Source organism: Apteryx rowi, unplaced genomic scaffold, assembly GCF_003343035.1.
Source record: "Apteryx rowi isolate R43461 unplaced genomic scaffold, aptRow1 scaffold_984, whole genome shotgun sequence".
NCBI classification, from domain to species: domain Eukaryota; kingdom Metazoa; phylum Chordata; class Aves; order Apterygiformes; family Apterygidae; genus Apteryx; species Apteryx rowi.
In genome coordinates, this window is record NW_020451298.1 from 23,223 (window position 1) to 37,454 (window position 14,232).

At 35.7% G+C, this 14,232-nt stretch overlaps 1 protein-coding gene across 1 annotated transcript in view; it reads left to right on the forward strand.

Annotated features, from left to right (window-relative positions):
- The window catches only part of DOCK4 (dedicator of cytokinesis 4), a 176,636-nt gene that overhangs the window by 19,316 nt on the left and 143,088 nt on the right, over nt 1–14,232 (forward strand). Inside the window, exons 7-8 of the mRNA XM_026055109.1 lie at nt 996–1,080; nt 2,728–2,879. Of these exons, the coding sequence (XP_025910894.1) occupies nt 996–1,080; nt 2,728–2,879 (237 nt within the window). The remainder of the gene's footprint in view (nt 1–995; nt 1,081–2,727; nt 2,880–14,232) is intronic.

The window sequence follows — 14,232 nt, forward strand, 5'->3', positions numbered from 1 at the left end:
AAGCAAGCTTTCTGGGCTAGGCGGAGGGAGGGATGTCAGAATTCAGTGTCCTTTCTTGTCCCTAAAAGTGCTTGGGGGGACTTTCATTAAAAAAGGAAAAGGGAGATTTACTCTCACTTATTACCCTCATAATGAGTTTTCTTCTTGCATGCTTCCCAAGCATTTGGGTCCTATTTCCAAAGTGTTTTCTTCAACCTATATTTTATTCAGTTAAACTCTGATTAAATTAAAAAATCTTCAACAATAGAATTATTAACTGAATGTTAGGGCTTTCTGCAGCTATTGTTATCTGAAAGCCTGAATACCTAACACAGCAGAAGAACCATCGCCTTAGAATCTTGTGCTAACGAAAGGGAAGTGTGGTGGCTTTTGAGAGGTCATCTGTTTCTACCCTTTCAAATCTTTTTTCAAAACTTTCTGATCTTTCAAGTTTTTCTGAAGTCAGCAGAAGGGGTCAGACCAGCCCTTGTTTTCTTAGTCTTATTTTCAGCACAGCAGCAAGCAGTTAAATTATATTCCTGTTGATTCAAGTGTATTTCATTATTGAATTCAGGGGATACAGCAGGAGCTTTGCCATCTAGGCCAAACTAAAAATAAACTGCTGTTTGGGCATTTGATTTCTTTTTGTATTCTTTTTGGGGCTGTCATCCAAAATGACAATGCTAGTACGACTCAACTCATACTATCTCTGCAATAAGTAAGCTGAAGGCATGAAATGTAAAACAAAAATTGGAGAAGAACTATTCTGATAATCTTGCAAAGTGAAGAAGAGGGAGGAGTCATCCATGAACAGTGAATGCAACCAGAAAAAATGCGTCAAAAAAGTATTGTAGAATACCAGTTAACATTTACATTGTTAGAAGGAATGTTTTTGTTAAATATGAATAGAAGTAATAAGCTATATTTCTTAATTTATTGCCTTTGTATGAAGAGGCTAATTACTTACTGTTATTCCACATGCCTTACATCTCATTATTTCTACTTTTCTTGTATAGACAACTGGGACTTGACTTGGTTCCAAGAAAAGAATATGCTATGGTGGATCCTGAAGAGATCAGCATTACAGAGCTCTATAGGCTGGTATGTGAATGTAATTTCACAGCAACTTTCTTCTACTTAATTGAAAATACTTTTTTTATTCAATACATTGGCATTTGATAATGTAATGGGTGTTACTATGATATAAGAAGATTTCTTTTTAGCAATTATACCTACTTCTATAGAGATGTTTTGATTTGATATCAAGTCTGTGTGTTTATGCATGTGCCTTCAACATATTATTTGTTAATAGTTCTATTTTCAGATGTACTATTAAAATTACGAAGCGTTAGCATGAATTCAATCATCAATAAAAGCTTATGAGACAGTTTTTCATTAGTGCTTTAACTGGTCTGTAAGTCCTGTTAGGTAAGATTAGTGAAAAAGTAATAATATACTCGTGGTACAAGTGCTGTCACTGTTAATCGTACTGGCCTACTGGTCTATTCAACTGCGTTAGTGGATGTCAGTTAAAGTGAAGAAGACAGTTCTCCTTTGGATGTGTACGTTTGTTTTGATGTAATGAAAACAGTCCTGATATTTCTTATTCCATTTTAATCTTCACTGAGGTCTAAGAAAACTCTCTAATTCATTTCTCTGAGCTTTAGCTCCCATTTAAGTACTGCTGCAGTTACAGTAATACATTTCTGAGCTTTATTTGTTTAAGACTAAACTTGTATTTAAACTATGCTAACTCGTGTGTATTTAAATGTATAATATAGAATAAAGCAAAATAAGATTGCTATGATTTGCTGTGGAGCTGAAATTATATACTAGATCATTTTTAACTGCTTATTTTGATAACTTATATTGTCAAGTCTAATAGCAGTAATTTGTTCACTCTAGAATCAATATACCTTTGGGCAGGTCATTCTCAAAGTTCAAAGTCACATGCAATCGTAAGGAGTCCTGTTTATGCACTAGATGAAATACAGGAGGAATGAGGAACCATTAATCATGAGAAGAAACACACAGAGGAAGAATAACTCAGAAAATTAATGATGAAACTCAGAGTGCACTTTCAAAAATACATATTAAAAAAAACCAAGAAAACCTCAATTTGAAGGCCAAGTAACTTAGAAAATTGCAATTTAAAGTAACTTTTAGTACAAAGTAAGAGAGAGGTGCTACAGCTTAATATTTTGTTATTAAACGATGTTTCAAGTGGTAAAGTTATAAATTGTGAAGTCAGATCAAGAGAATTCAGGAACTTCAACATAGCAGTCTGCCAAAGATTATAGAATATATAAGTAATTTTTTTCATTTTAAAAATACTGCTATTTAGTTTTTTGCAAAAGCACTTTTGTGTGTTTGAATCCTAAAATAGCAGATCATTAACTATTTAAATCAGTTTTAAAATACAACATTGTTACAGTACCAACATTTAAAGTGACTTGGAATTCTTATCATAGAAAAAGGGTACAGTTTTAGAGGTTACTGTTTTTTCCCAGAAGTAAGTATAACCCAGTGTAACACTGGCAAAGTCACTTGCCTGGGTTCTGCTTCTCGTATACAAAAAAAGAAAAAAGAAAAAAAAACCCTGTTGTTATAATTGAATACTGAATTAAAAATTAGAAATTTGGGAGTAAGCAAGTAGTCCAGTATTAGGTGTTTTTTTTTTTTTTAATTATCTCTTGTTATGAGATTTTTATGACTGGTTCAAACTGGCCGCTTTGGTGGTATCTTTAGATGGAGCATCGTCATCGAAAGAAAGACACACCAGTACCGGCCAGTAGCCACCATCTTTTTGTTCAGATGAAGAGTTTAATGTGTTCCAATTTGGGAGAGGAACTGGAAGTAATCTTCTCGCTCTTTGATAGTAAAGAAAATCGCCCAATCAGGTAACACATGATTTTTTTCACTGAAATACTGATTTTTACATAAGTGTTGTCAATGCGTGCTGTGTGTTTTGATCCAAGTATTAAATTTCACATTTAGAAACACACAGAAGATTGTTTTAATACAGGACACTTTTTTGATGCTTTTTGTAATTCAGTTATACTTAATAGTTTGTTGTTCCATTCTAGGTTTAAATAATTTTTTTTTCTCCCCCTTGTTTACCTGTTTCAATTCTCAGTTTTGTTTCTGTGTGGGAACGTGTATACATGTATGCATACAAGTGGATATTAGTTCTGTGACCCAAAGATCATTTTTCAACATCTATTTTCTTCTCACCTAGTCAGTGCACATTCAAAACTGTTGAATTTCCAGCAACTGGAACTGTTGCTTCCTCTGTAACATTTAAAAAGATGAATTCTCCTAGGTACACGAGATTGGAAGGCTGCCCTCAGTCAGTGAATTAAGAATCTTTTTATAATGGGAGCCTGCAGTTCAATGAGGAAGAACCTGTTCTATAGTGAAGCAATTAATCCTGATTTCAAATTCATTTAGGTTTTTTGGCCTCTTTCAGCTGGGAGCTGATCCTCTAACCATTCTTTTTGTTTGTCCTAAAGCTGAAATACTGAACAAGCCCTCATAATCTTTTAATTTTTAGATGTTCAGTAGTTACCTCTATTACCAGCATGTCTCTGGCCAAGAGAGAGGACCTGGGAGTGAACAGGAGTGGAACTGTTATATGCTTAGTAAATATGAGCACAGGAGGAGAGTGAGGTTAGTGGAAGAGCCATACAAGTTCCATTTGAGAAATAGGTCAAGAAGATTGAACCAGCCATACCAGCACTAAATGCTTGTGCACTGGTGGTGGGAGGCTGGCTTGAAGGCTCCCACTCGGAATCTGCTGCTGATAGTCACTATACTCTTTTCTGCTTTCCTCGCTGTAGAAAGAATATATTTGGGAGGCAGCAAACATCTTTGTTGTGCTTTAAGACTGGCCATTGAAAGAATGGAAGACTTGCTTTGAAGCAAAAAAACACTTTAGATGAGACAGCTCACAAATGCACTGAAAGAAATATAAGCCACTTCTCTGAGCCTAATAGGGTAATAAGTGTTACTCCAAATGCATACAAAACCAAAGATTTGTAATAATTGTCTTTTTATATATGGCAATAGGAATTTGGAGGCCCACGGGGAAATTGGTTGAAATTGGACAAAATGTCTGTGGTTTGTAGATGGGCAAGATAACTAGCTGCTACTTTGACTGAAGGCACAAAAATGTGCTGCCTTGTAGATTCTAATATAGTGTTTGTTGTTCATCTAATTTGACAAAAAATCATTTTTATTGTTAATGAAATCATAAGCAACTAGGATAACAGCTGCTAAATACTGACATTTGATTCAGAGCTACACTTTGAACGTTAGTCACCAAAAAACAGTTTACTGTTGTTTCTGAGGATGGACCTTGACAGAAAACAATTTGGGTGTTATGGATTGCTGAAAACAAGGTTATGGCAGTAGTGGTGGTATGAAAGCAAATGGATTGGATTTCATGTTCACATGAAAGCACAAATTCTAGAGCTGTTTGTCACATGCTTGCTGTGGTCTGACCTTAGTTATTGATTCCTGACTCCAGTGTGTGTTTGCAGCTGCCTTATTATGTGTGAACTTCCTCATCCCATTACCGACAAACCTTGAAGCAGCATGTTGTCATGAATCCAAACTGCCTTCAGAGCAAGGGAGGAATAACAAGATGAACTTTGTGAAGGCAGTTTGCTACCATCTGTAAAACACCCTCCTTTTCTCTCCCCAAAGAAACCCGGCAAGAAATGAGCAGAAATTCCTCAACACGCTGAAAAAACTAAAACCAATAGAGTTTTCACAAGAACAAATGAAATATAAGACGTATCTGTATAACAGGATTAACTGGAATGCAAAAGTGTCCAAGCTGGAAATTTGTGTGTTTTTCCTAGACCATGTAAGCAAGTCTGGAGTCTTGCATACATATTGTGTGCACAGCGATATGGTATGAGATACATTTTTCATTTAATACAGATTGACAAGATATTTCAGAGGTCTTTAGGCCCTTGCTACAGCTGAAATAAACAGCCTCTCTCAGAAGGGAGGTGTGTGAGAAGACTGTGTGCGTGCTCCTCAGCTACTGCAGTACAGGCATTGCCATAAAAGCCCCAGCCTACTGGCAATAGTATGCCAAGTTCTGAACTGCAACATTGCATACTACTCTGCTGATTTCTGGTGAGATGGTGGGTCAAAGAGCTGTGCATAGCAATGCCTTAAGGTCTGTCACAACTAGCTGTGTGATTTGTCTGTTGCATTCCTGAGTAACTGTCTTGTGAGTTGTGGTCCACTAGAAAAATACAATGAAAATAATAGATGAAACTCTTGTTAATAGCACAGATGCAGTTAAGGAACTAAACATGTTAATTCACTTCCTGAAACACAAAGATCTTTGATTAAGAATAGAAGAATATGAACATACGTAACTTGAAATGAATTGCTTCAATTTGTTGATTATGGTATTAGACTTCTTGGGTTTTTTATTTCTTTGGGCTTTGTTGGTTTTTACCTCACATTTCAGTTCTGCAACCACTATACATGTACTAAGCTTTCCTCAGGTGTGCAATTCTGCTTGTTTTAATTAGGCTATTTGAATGCATAATGTTAAGTAGAAGCTCACAGGTATTGCTCTATCTAGCTGTATATTCCTGCACAGGTTGTAAGGAAAGTTTTCATTAACTGAGTATTTAAATATTACAGATAAGACAATGTCATTTTTACTTCTATGCATGAAACAATTTGATCTTGTGATAGTCACTTTGCAGAATTTGCAGCTGTTGTTTTTTTTCTAATCTAATGAAATCTAGAATAGCTTTGAAAGGGTTTGATCTTTATCTTCCTTTATTTTGAAATTATCCAAGTTATTGCTATTATTGATAATAATGTGGTTAATGTTACCTTATGCAAAAGTCTGAGCTTTGAAAACAAAAGATGCTTGATAACATTGGGAATGTATGTTTTAATATTATATAAAAGTGCAAAAATAAGTTTGTCCTTAGGTCACAGTAAAGTTGTAGTTTTCTTCATGTTTAGAACTGACAAGATTTATGGAATAGCCATTGAACAATGAAAGGTAATGAAAGATTTTTTTCTGCTGCTGCAGCTAAAGATTCCCTCTGAAAAAAGCATACCATAGCAACTGAGTCAAATCAAGCTTATAAGCAGAAATCAGAATGTGTTAACAGTTTTTGTATTTGACTTAGTGGGACTAGAATTGAGTGTCTCATACAAAAATATAAATTCATGAAATGTTAATGCCAGATTCAAAGAACTGTTTGTATATAATGTAGAGTGAAGTTTAGATATTGAAAATCCAAACCTTGATTCTAAATATCAGCACACAGGTGTGTGTGGGGGGGGTTGCTTGCTTGCTTGCTTGCTTTCTTCCTTCCTTCCTTTCTTTTTTTTTTTCCTCCCCCCCTCTCCCCCTTTTTATTTCTTTTCTGGAAAAGCTCCCAGGAACTAAGTTCAATATGTATTCCTGGCAGGGTTGGATTCTAATGGAATGCAATATTGGTCACTGCTTGTCTTTGAAGAGACAACCAGAAGAGGAATAAGGGAGTAGTAATTGATGGAGTTCCTTTCACACTTTCTACAATATCTTAGTGGTGATTGCTCTAGCTAATAAGAGACAATCTGTACTCCCTGGGTGGTAGGAAATGTGGGTTTGAATATTTGAAGGCAGAGTAGGAAACTGAGCATGGGTCTTTCTTTTCTTAGAGAAAGGTCCAAGCAATTAATATAATTCTCTTCACCAACACATCCCCTTGTTCCTCTTAAAATGAACAAACAGACAAAAAAACCCCAAATGCTCACTGCACACTCTGTATTTAAATGAGTATGTGCCCACCATCACTTTTTCTTTCTCTAATTGTGCTTCATTAGAAAAGAACTGGTCCTGGAAGAACAGGTAGTCCATCCTTGGGGCAGGGGAAGGGATGCTTTCAGTCTCTGGGTCTGAGTAGGTGGAGGACTCTTCCTGTAGTCGTGAGTGAGATGCCAAGTTTAAGAAATATGCCAGTGCTTAGCATCTTAGACTTAAAGACTGGAATTCAGCTTCAAAGACATCTTAACTTAAGGTCTCTTTGTGAATTACATGTCTTGGTTCCTGTTACAGTTCATGGAGATCTAGTTATAGTCAGTGAAGCCTAGAAAGTGATTCAGCTGATGAAATGTTAGTGTCTACTTTAGGGTATGTTGAATAGCTCTTTAGAATCCATAGAGTGTATTGATTAAAGAGCTGTTCAGCATACCCTGAAGTAGTTTTGAGCTGAATCCATCCTATTTCTCTCCTGTTTTTTATGCGACTATTTTGGATCTCATTAAGGTTTGAGACTTCAAATTCAGAGAAGGAGTTGATGCTAGATTCATAAATGATATAGATACTTAATATTAGATATCTGACTTCTAGCAATTAGATCCTCAGAGGGGAATCTGTAAGGAGAAGCACTGTGAATTTGCTCTTACAATGTTTGCAAAGAATTTAGAGTAGGTGAATGAAAAATACCTGATATGTGCAAAACTGATATATGCAAATTACTACTGTTGTTTCAGGATATATTGAAAATGTACTGTTGATAAAGAAATCATTGTCTGTGTGACTTTTTCATTATGGTTGTAGTAGGCAATGTACATGTTTAAGGGATACTGTTCTAATTTAACAGAGAAATTAATCCTCTCATGATATGTGACCTAACAGTGCCTTTCTAGTGTTTTATCTATTAAAACGAGTAGGAAATGGAAATTAAACCCATAAAACCATTGAAACCATTTTTTCTGATTTTTATAATATATCTTACCATTCTTTTAGTGCTTGGAATATAAAAGGAAAAATTATAATTACATTATTCTCAAGTAAATAATTTTTCATCTTAACAGCATGGACAAATACTGACAATATTCAGAACATCTACAAAGAATTAGATAATATGTTTTTCAGGTGAGATGTGGGAAACTGAGGTGTAGAAATGGGATTTTTCAACTTGCCCAAAGAAATCTGATGTCAGCTAATGACAAAAATTCAGTGGATGGTAGTTTTTCGACCCTCAAACTTAATAACTGAGGATTTCTCTAGATTGGTTGTAGCTAACTTAGTGATCAACATCCACTTTGGGCAACAGAGATCTTTCTATTGACTTCAGTAGGCAATGGATAAATGTTCTTTTGTTTGGGATCACTGCCTTGCTGTTAATAGGAATCCTGCCATTTGTTTTAATAGGTCTGGGATAGTACTTTTCTCAAGGCTATTTGTTGATGGAAATTCCTACTAAAAATAAATATTTCTAATTTTGTTGGTGTCAACAATAACATCAGTTCTGCTATATTAAAGTAGATGTAATACTAAAATGTGGATTTATTTATAGCATTATTATTATTAATCCACAGTAGTAATATTACTTTGCAGAGTGTTTATGTATATATATATAATTATATTAATGTGTGTTTTCACACTTCAAAAAACTCCCATTTTCTTGGACACAAACATTTCATACTACATTTTTGGAAAAGCAAGTATGGAAATAAGAAAACTGTCGAATTTTGTTCTTGGTATTGAAGTATTTGAATCTGATGGCATGCTTATACATTTGATGCATCAAACTGCAGTTGTAAGTCATTCATTTTCTGCTTAATTGGTTCATATTCCTTTCACTCGACTGTGTGTACACATTATGTATTTTCTAGCTTACTAACTGCTAGGAATAATACTTGTTATCACTTGAATTAACAATGAACAGTTCAAGTTATCCACTGATGACTCCTATGAGTTTTCCTTGGTGGTTTCTTGCATATAGTTCCATCTGCCTACAGCTCCCTGTGCCTTAGAATGGCCAGTGTCCCTGCGTTGGGTAGTTAGTGCAAGCTTGTGAACGGCACTGCTTTAGTGGCCCTATACAACCATGCAATTTGTCCTAGTTAAAGTCTTTGTTTTGTGTACTACTGTAACTTCTAATCTTACATTCTTCTTAGTTTTTTATTTCTGCTCAGGTTTTTTATTCTAAAAAAAAGTAAAAGGCTATCTTAATTAAAGTTTAGTTTGTAGAACTAACTACACTATAAGGATCCTAGTATACAGTCAGTTTTAAGTGTACACTGTTGTAGTGTTGTTTGTCTTCCAGTTCAGTTGCTGATGTATTGTGCAATATCTTTGATTCAAAAGTGTATTCTCTCAAACATACTATACCAAGATCCACTGGGAGTCCAGACAAGACGTTTTTAGAACTTTAAGGGAAGACTGGAAACATGTATATTCAACACTGCAATGGAGTGAAATAATCTTGTGTTCTGAATCCTTTTATTAGTCAATGTAGAAGTCTATGTTGTAATTAGTCATTTGAGATTCATGAAATCTTTGAGATTTTCCATTCCTTAGAAATTATTGGCAGGTTCTGTGCAGTAAAGTCTTGAGTATGAAGATGCTTAGGTTCCCTGCATTTAGAGTGCCAAAGAGTGTGGTGATGTTTCAGTTTGTTTTAGGGATATTTTCTTCTCATAGCAGCACAAAAATGAACTAAAAATGAACTAAGCGAACCTCTTCTCCTGCAGTTAAATCACAAGGCGTATATCGTATGTATTTTAACAGATTACACAGTTACCACATTGTAGTGGCAGATTTATTCAGAGAAATAAAAAGACATATGCTAGTATGTGCTTTTTCCCCACATGTACTCATGTCACTTACCAAGTGCAGCAGTTTGTTGCAGCAGTGATGACTTTAGTGTAGCTAGAGGGCCCATTTACACTGGAGCTCTTGAGAGCACCAATCCTTTAATCAGAAATACATTGTTTTTTTTAAATCAGATCCTGGAAAGATTTAGCTTATCAGCTTTTATTAGAATTGGTTTAACGAGTAGCAAGGAACAAAGTGACAAATTAATTGTTCTCCAGACAATGTACATTATTGACTGAGACTCAGTTAACTTTATTTCTAGTCACCAGAATATTCTACTGTTACCAAAAAAAACCCCTCATCGACAGCAAAACCCCCCACTATGTTTGTGTAGGTAAATCATTGTATACACTCTTCATTAAAAAAATATGGTACGATAAATATAGCAAGAGCAGAAGAAAAAGATCTGGGGTTTGTCTGTGGAAAGATACAGCTCAGCCTTGTCAGATACCTGTAAGGCTCTTAGCTTCTCCGTGACTTGGTTTCCATAAGTATAATATTGTCTTCAAACTGTATAAGTGACAAGTATCAATTACCAGGCTTTAATTGCTTATATTTAAGAGACTGTTCAAGAGAACACTGTATTTTTATATATTTTATATATATATATATATATAAAAAATGCATTTTAATGAAGTTAGTATGTGGGTTTTCTTCTAGATATTAATGCTTCTATCTTATTCTTCAAATTACTGAATTGCTTGAAAGTTACAGTTTGATATACAAACATATGAGAAGTTGGTTGCAGAAGCTGTTAATTTAGTAAGAACAAAGTGGCTGCAAATGATGTTAGGTAGGTTCTTCCAAAATATTGATTAGACATTAGACAGGCAAAACCAAATACTGAGTTTTGTTGGAATTGTGTTGGTGTCTTTGTGGGGGGAATTGTGCTGCCAGCTCTTGAACTGTGGATCAGAAGAGCTTAAATACTTTAGATAATTGCTGTAGAAAGCCTGAAGATAAATGGTAAGGTAACATGAGATTGTTATTATCGTATTTATTTACCAGATGACTGCTTTCCGAAAATCAAACATCCCAGTGTCCTGTTCTCACAGGACATTTACCTTTCCAGTGCAGTTATGGCAAGACCAAATTTAAATTCATAGCACATTGTTATTCAGAAATCTTGACTGTTCTTTATAAAAATTTGAAGACACAGGCAGCTGTCATCTCAGGGGTGCAATATGAAAAAGAGGACGGAGGGTGTTAAACATGCTACCTATGCTGGTTCAGCCTAGTGGGCTCTGGTTTGGGCATTGATCAGCATGAATGAGAATGTGGCTCCATCACCTGCCCCAGTCCCAGTTGCTTTGCTGACCTTTACCTCTGTGCAGTGCTTGTGCCTCTGTGTGCTATGCCCACATATTGCTGTAGAACATAGAAATGATTTTTCTTAAATCTGCAAATGTGACATACAGCTCTTGTGTAGTATTCTATTCTAAACCATTTTCTTAATCTTATCATTTTTTCAAATAGCAATGCTATTAATAAGACAATTTTAAGGCAACGCTTCAGAAAGATGGAATGTGGTGAGATTTTCTGTTTGTTGATGTATACTGTGTGTCTGTGTCAATATGATATGAATGTCTTATCACCAATGATTGATGCTTCTGGCCCCATCTGTGTGAAGAGCAGAGATAAGTTGGCATGTTAATCCTCCTTTTCCCATCACCTTGAACAACCTTGTTTGTAATGATTGTACTGCCCTCAAATGAACACAGATTCTTAAGCATCACAAACAGGAATAGACTGTTTATCCAAGGCCAACAAAAGCAAGCCATTTTAGCATTTTCTGTTTTGTGAGCTTTTGGTTATATGCTTAAAGACTGTGTCTTCTCCGGACCATGTCAAAGCATAAGCAGTTTACCCTTCCTTTGTACTCTCAACTTCAGCTTTTTAGTGACATTCATATACAAAATTAACCTTTTTACATTTTTCTTATTTCATTTCCACTATTACCTTAAATTGATTTATATGAACATTTGCTGAAAGCTGGAATCTGCATTTTGTTTATCAACATACTTACTTCTTTGCATTCTATTTTATTTCTTTAATTTTTTTCAGGAGAAAGGATAATGAAGTTGTTTTTTTCCCCTTTAAAAAAGAAATACCCAGTACCATCCCACTCCTTATTCTGTGAAAATCTGAAAGGATTTGGGGATAGGAAAATGCTTAAAGACATTTTTTCACAACTTCCCTCAGCATTCCCAAGCCTGAGATTGCTCTGTCCTACCTAAGAACGCAAACTTTTAGCCATCCCTCTCACTGAAGTTTACACAACTATTGTTTGTTGTCGGCAGTCAGAGCAATAGTAAGAAAGCTTTCGAATCCAGTTGATAATACATTTCCATTAACCAGCAGGCTTACTACTGAGAAACCAAGTTGTCTTTCATCTTTACAGCCCAAGAACTTGTCTCTGTGGCCTCTCTTGAGCACAGAGTCAGAGAAGCTGTTACTTTAAGCATGAAAGATAATGAGTTAAACTACACCTGAGTTTCAGCATCTGGTTTACTCAAGATGAGTGCTCCTGACATTGGCACTCTAAGCGCAGGAGACTCAAATGTTTAAACTCTGTTGTTTCACAATAATGTTTAGCACTAGACAGCAAAGGAGATGGGAAGTGCATTTGTGAAAATGTAGGGTGTGTATTCAGTCCAAGACAACAGGAGTTATTAAAAAAAGGACAGGTGAAGTATCCTGTATGAATGTCCTTCTGACTAATGAAGAATTTGCCTCTCGCTGTTTTGGGGAGCAGCTTTTTAGGTGTAATTGTTTGGACCTTCAAGGCAGGTGAGGAAAGAGGGGTTGTAGCATGGCAGTTACAGGACCTAGTGGAGAGGGAAGGTGGGGAGGAATATGCCAAGTACACTTCTGTGAAGAACCAGGTAACACAGCCGTCTCTGTGCAGCCTTTATGCGATAGTTACAGAATTTTCAATGTAGAACCACCAGTTAGTTGATTTCAGCTTCTTTCTGGTTCTTTTTGTAGCATGATCATCAAGGCAGGCGTACCGTGTTAGAGATGTTATTTTGGACTTTTGTTGTATACCATGAGCGCATCTGCTGTTCTTTTGAGACACACGATTCTTTAGTTTTATCTCTCTTAACTACAGATAAGAGAACAAATCACTATTGGGGAATGGTGAGGAGAACAGTTTAAAACCGGATTTGGAAAGCAGCTTAGATGGTGCAATATTTGAAATAAAAAGACTAGAGTGAATGTTTGTGTGTTCTTATGTGTGTGTACACATGTGCACACATACAGTAGTTGATATTTGCATTTTCTGCTCATGTGCATATAATATATGATATTAGATATCTAAGTGTTATGTTCTTGAACGTCATGGAAATTGAGAGGGTTTGTTAATAAGTGATCCTGCATACTCAGGGATTTGCTTCCACCTTTAGCTACCAGAATTAATATAATTCTGGGGAAATACAGGAGAATATGCTTTTTCAGTTGCTTAAAGATATATTTTATATTTATAAAAATTTTATATAAAGATTTATTTTATATTAGACTAAATTACTGATCCCAATAGCAGAGAATTACTGGACGAAAGAGCGAACACTTACTAGAGAGGCACAGTTCAGACTGGACTGTTTGTTATTTTTCAGCAACGTAAGTTTTGGGTTTTTTTTGAAGAAAGATATGCGCATGAGGGTATGCTCAATACAATACTGTGTCATGTGCTGCAGACAATATAGGTGCTTCTTATAATTTTTAGTCTAGCTAAGTGATAGACTTATACTCTCTTTCCCCTTAAAATTCTGTATTTTAGCACGTGTAACTTTCACCTTGTTAATTCAGTTCTTGGAAATTGTTACTCAAATACCTCCACGTTATTGATAGACTCCTTCTGCCTTGAAGCAGCCTTGGATCCTGACTTTCTCCAGGTGAGTGTTTCTACTGTGCTGGCAGGGATCTGAGCTAAAGGAGATGGCAGTTTCTGCTATCTGTGGAGAGGGAGCAATCTGTTGGAACCAAAACCAATAGAGTACCTGGCTCAGGGCAACGTTTTCCACAAAAGCATAGTCTGTGCTATTCCTGGATCAAAGCATAGGGAAGTTCAGTGTTATCTTAAATTCTCTTTGTGTAATGTACACAAAGATTTCTCATCTTGTGCAGTATTAAAGTATGCCACAGTGAATTACATATATATCTTGAATTGCATATATGTCTATACCTCATAGATGAAGGGGAGATGAAGCATATTAGCTTTCCTAGTTAATTCTTCTTTTGGAGGACTTCTTTTGGAGTCCTCCATTCTAGTTTAGTCACTTATTACTCTGTCTTGTCCCTCCTTGAAACAACATAGAGGAGAAGACAGCCTAGTTTTATTTACTTCCTTTTCATTCAGGAGATAGTCCTGACTTCAGCAGAGTGTTGAAATGCTTTGACAGCGATGTAAAGGTCACTTTGGCACAAGAGGGGACGCTGCTCTATTTAACAATTGTTACTCATTTGGGATAAAAATCTCTTGTTAGCTGAGTAACTTGGTGTGTACCCTTCTGAATGTAGTTACTTTTTAAAAAAAAAGTTTATATACCTAAGCAGACTTAATTATTTCATTTTTGGCTTTGTTTAAGACAAGACACCTGGTAATTTACGCTTGT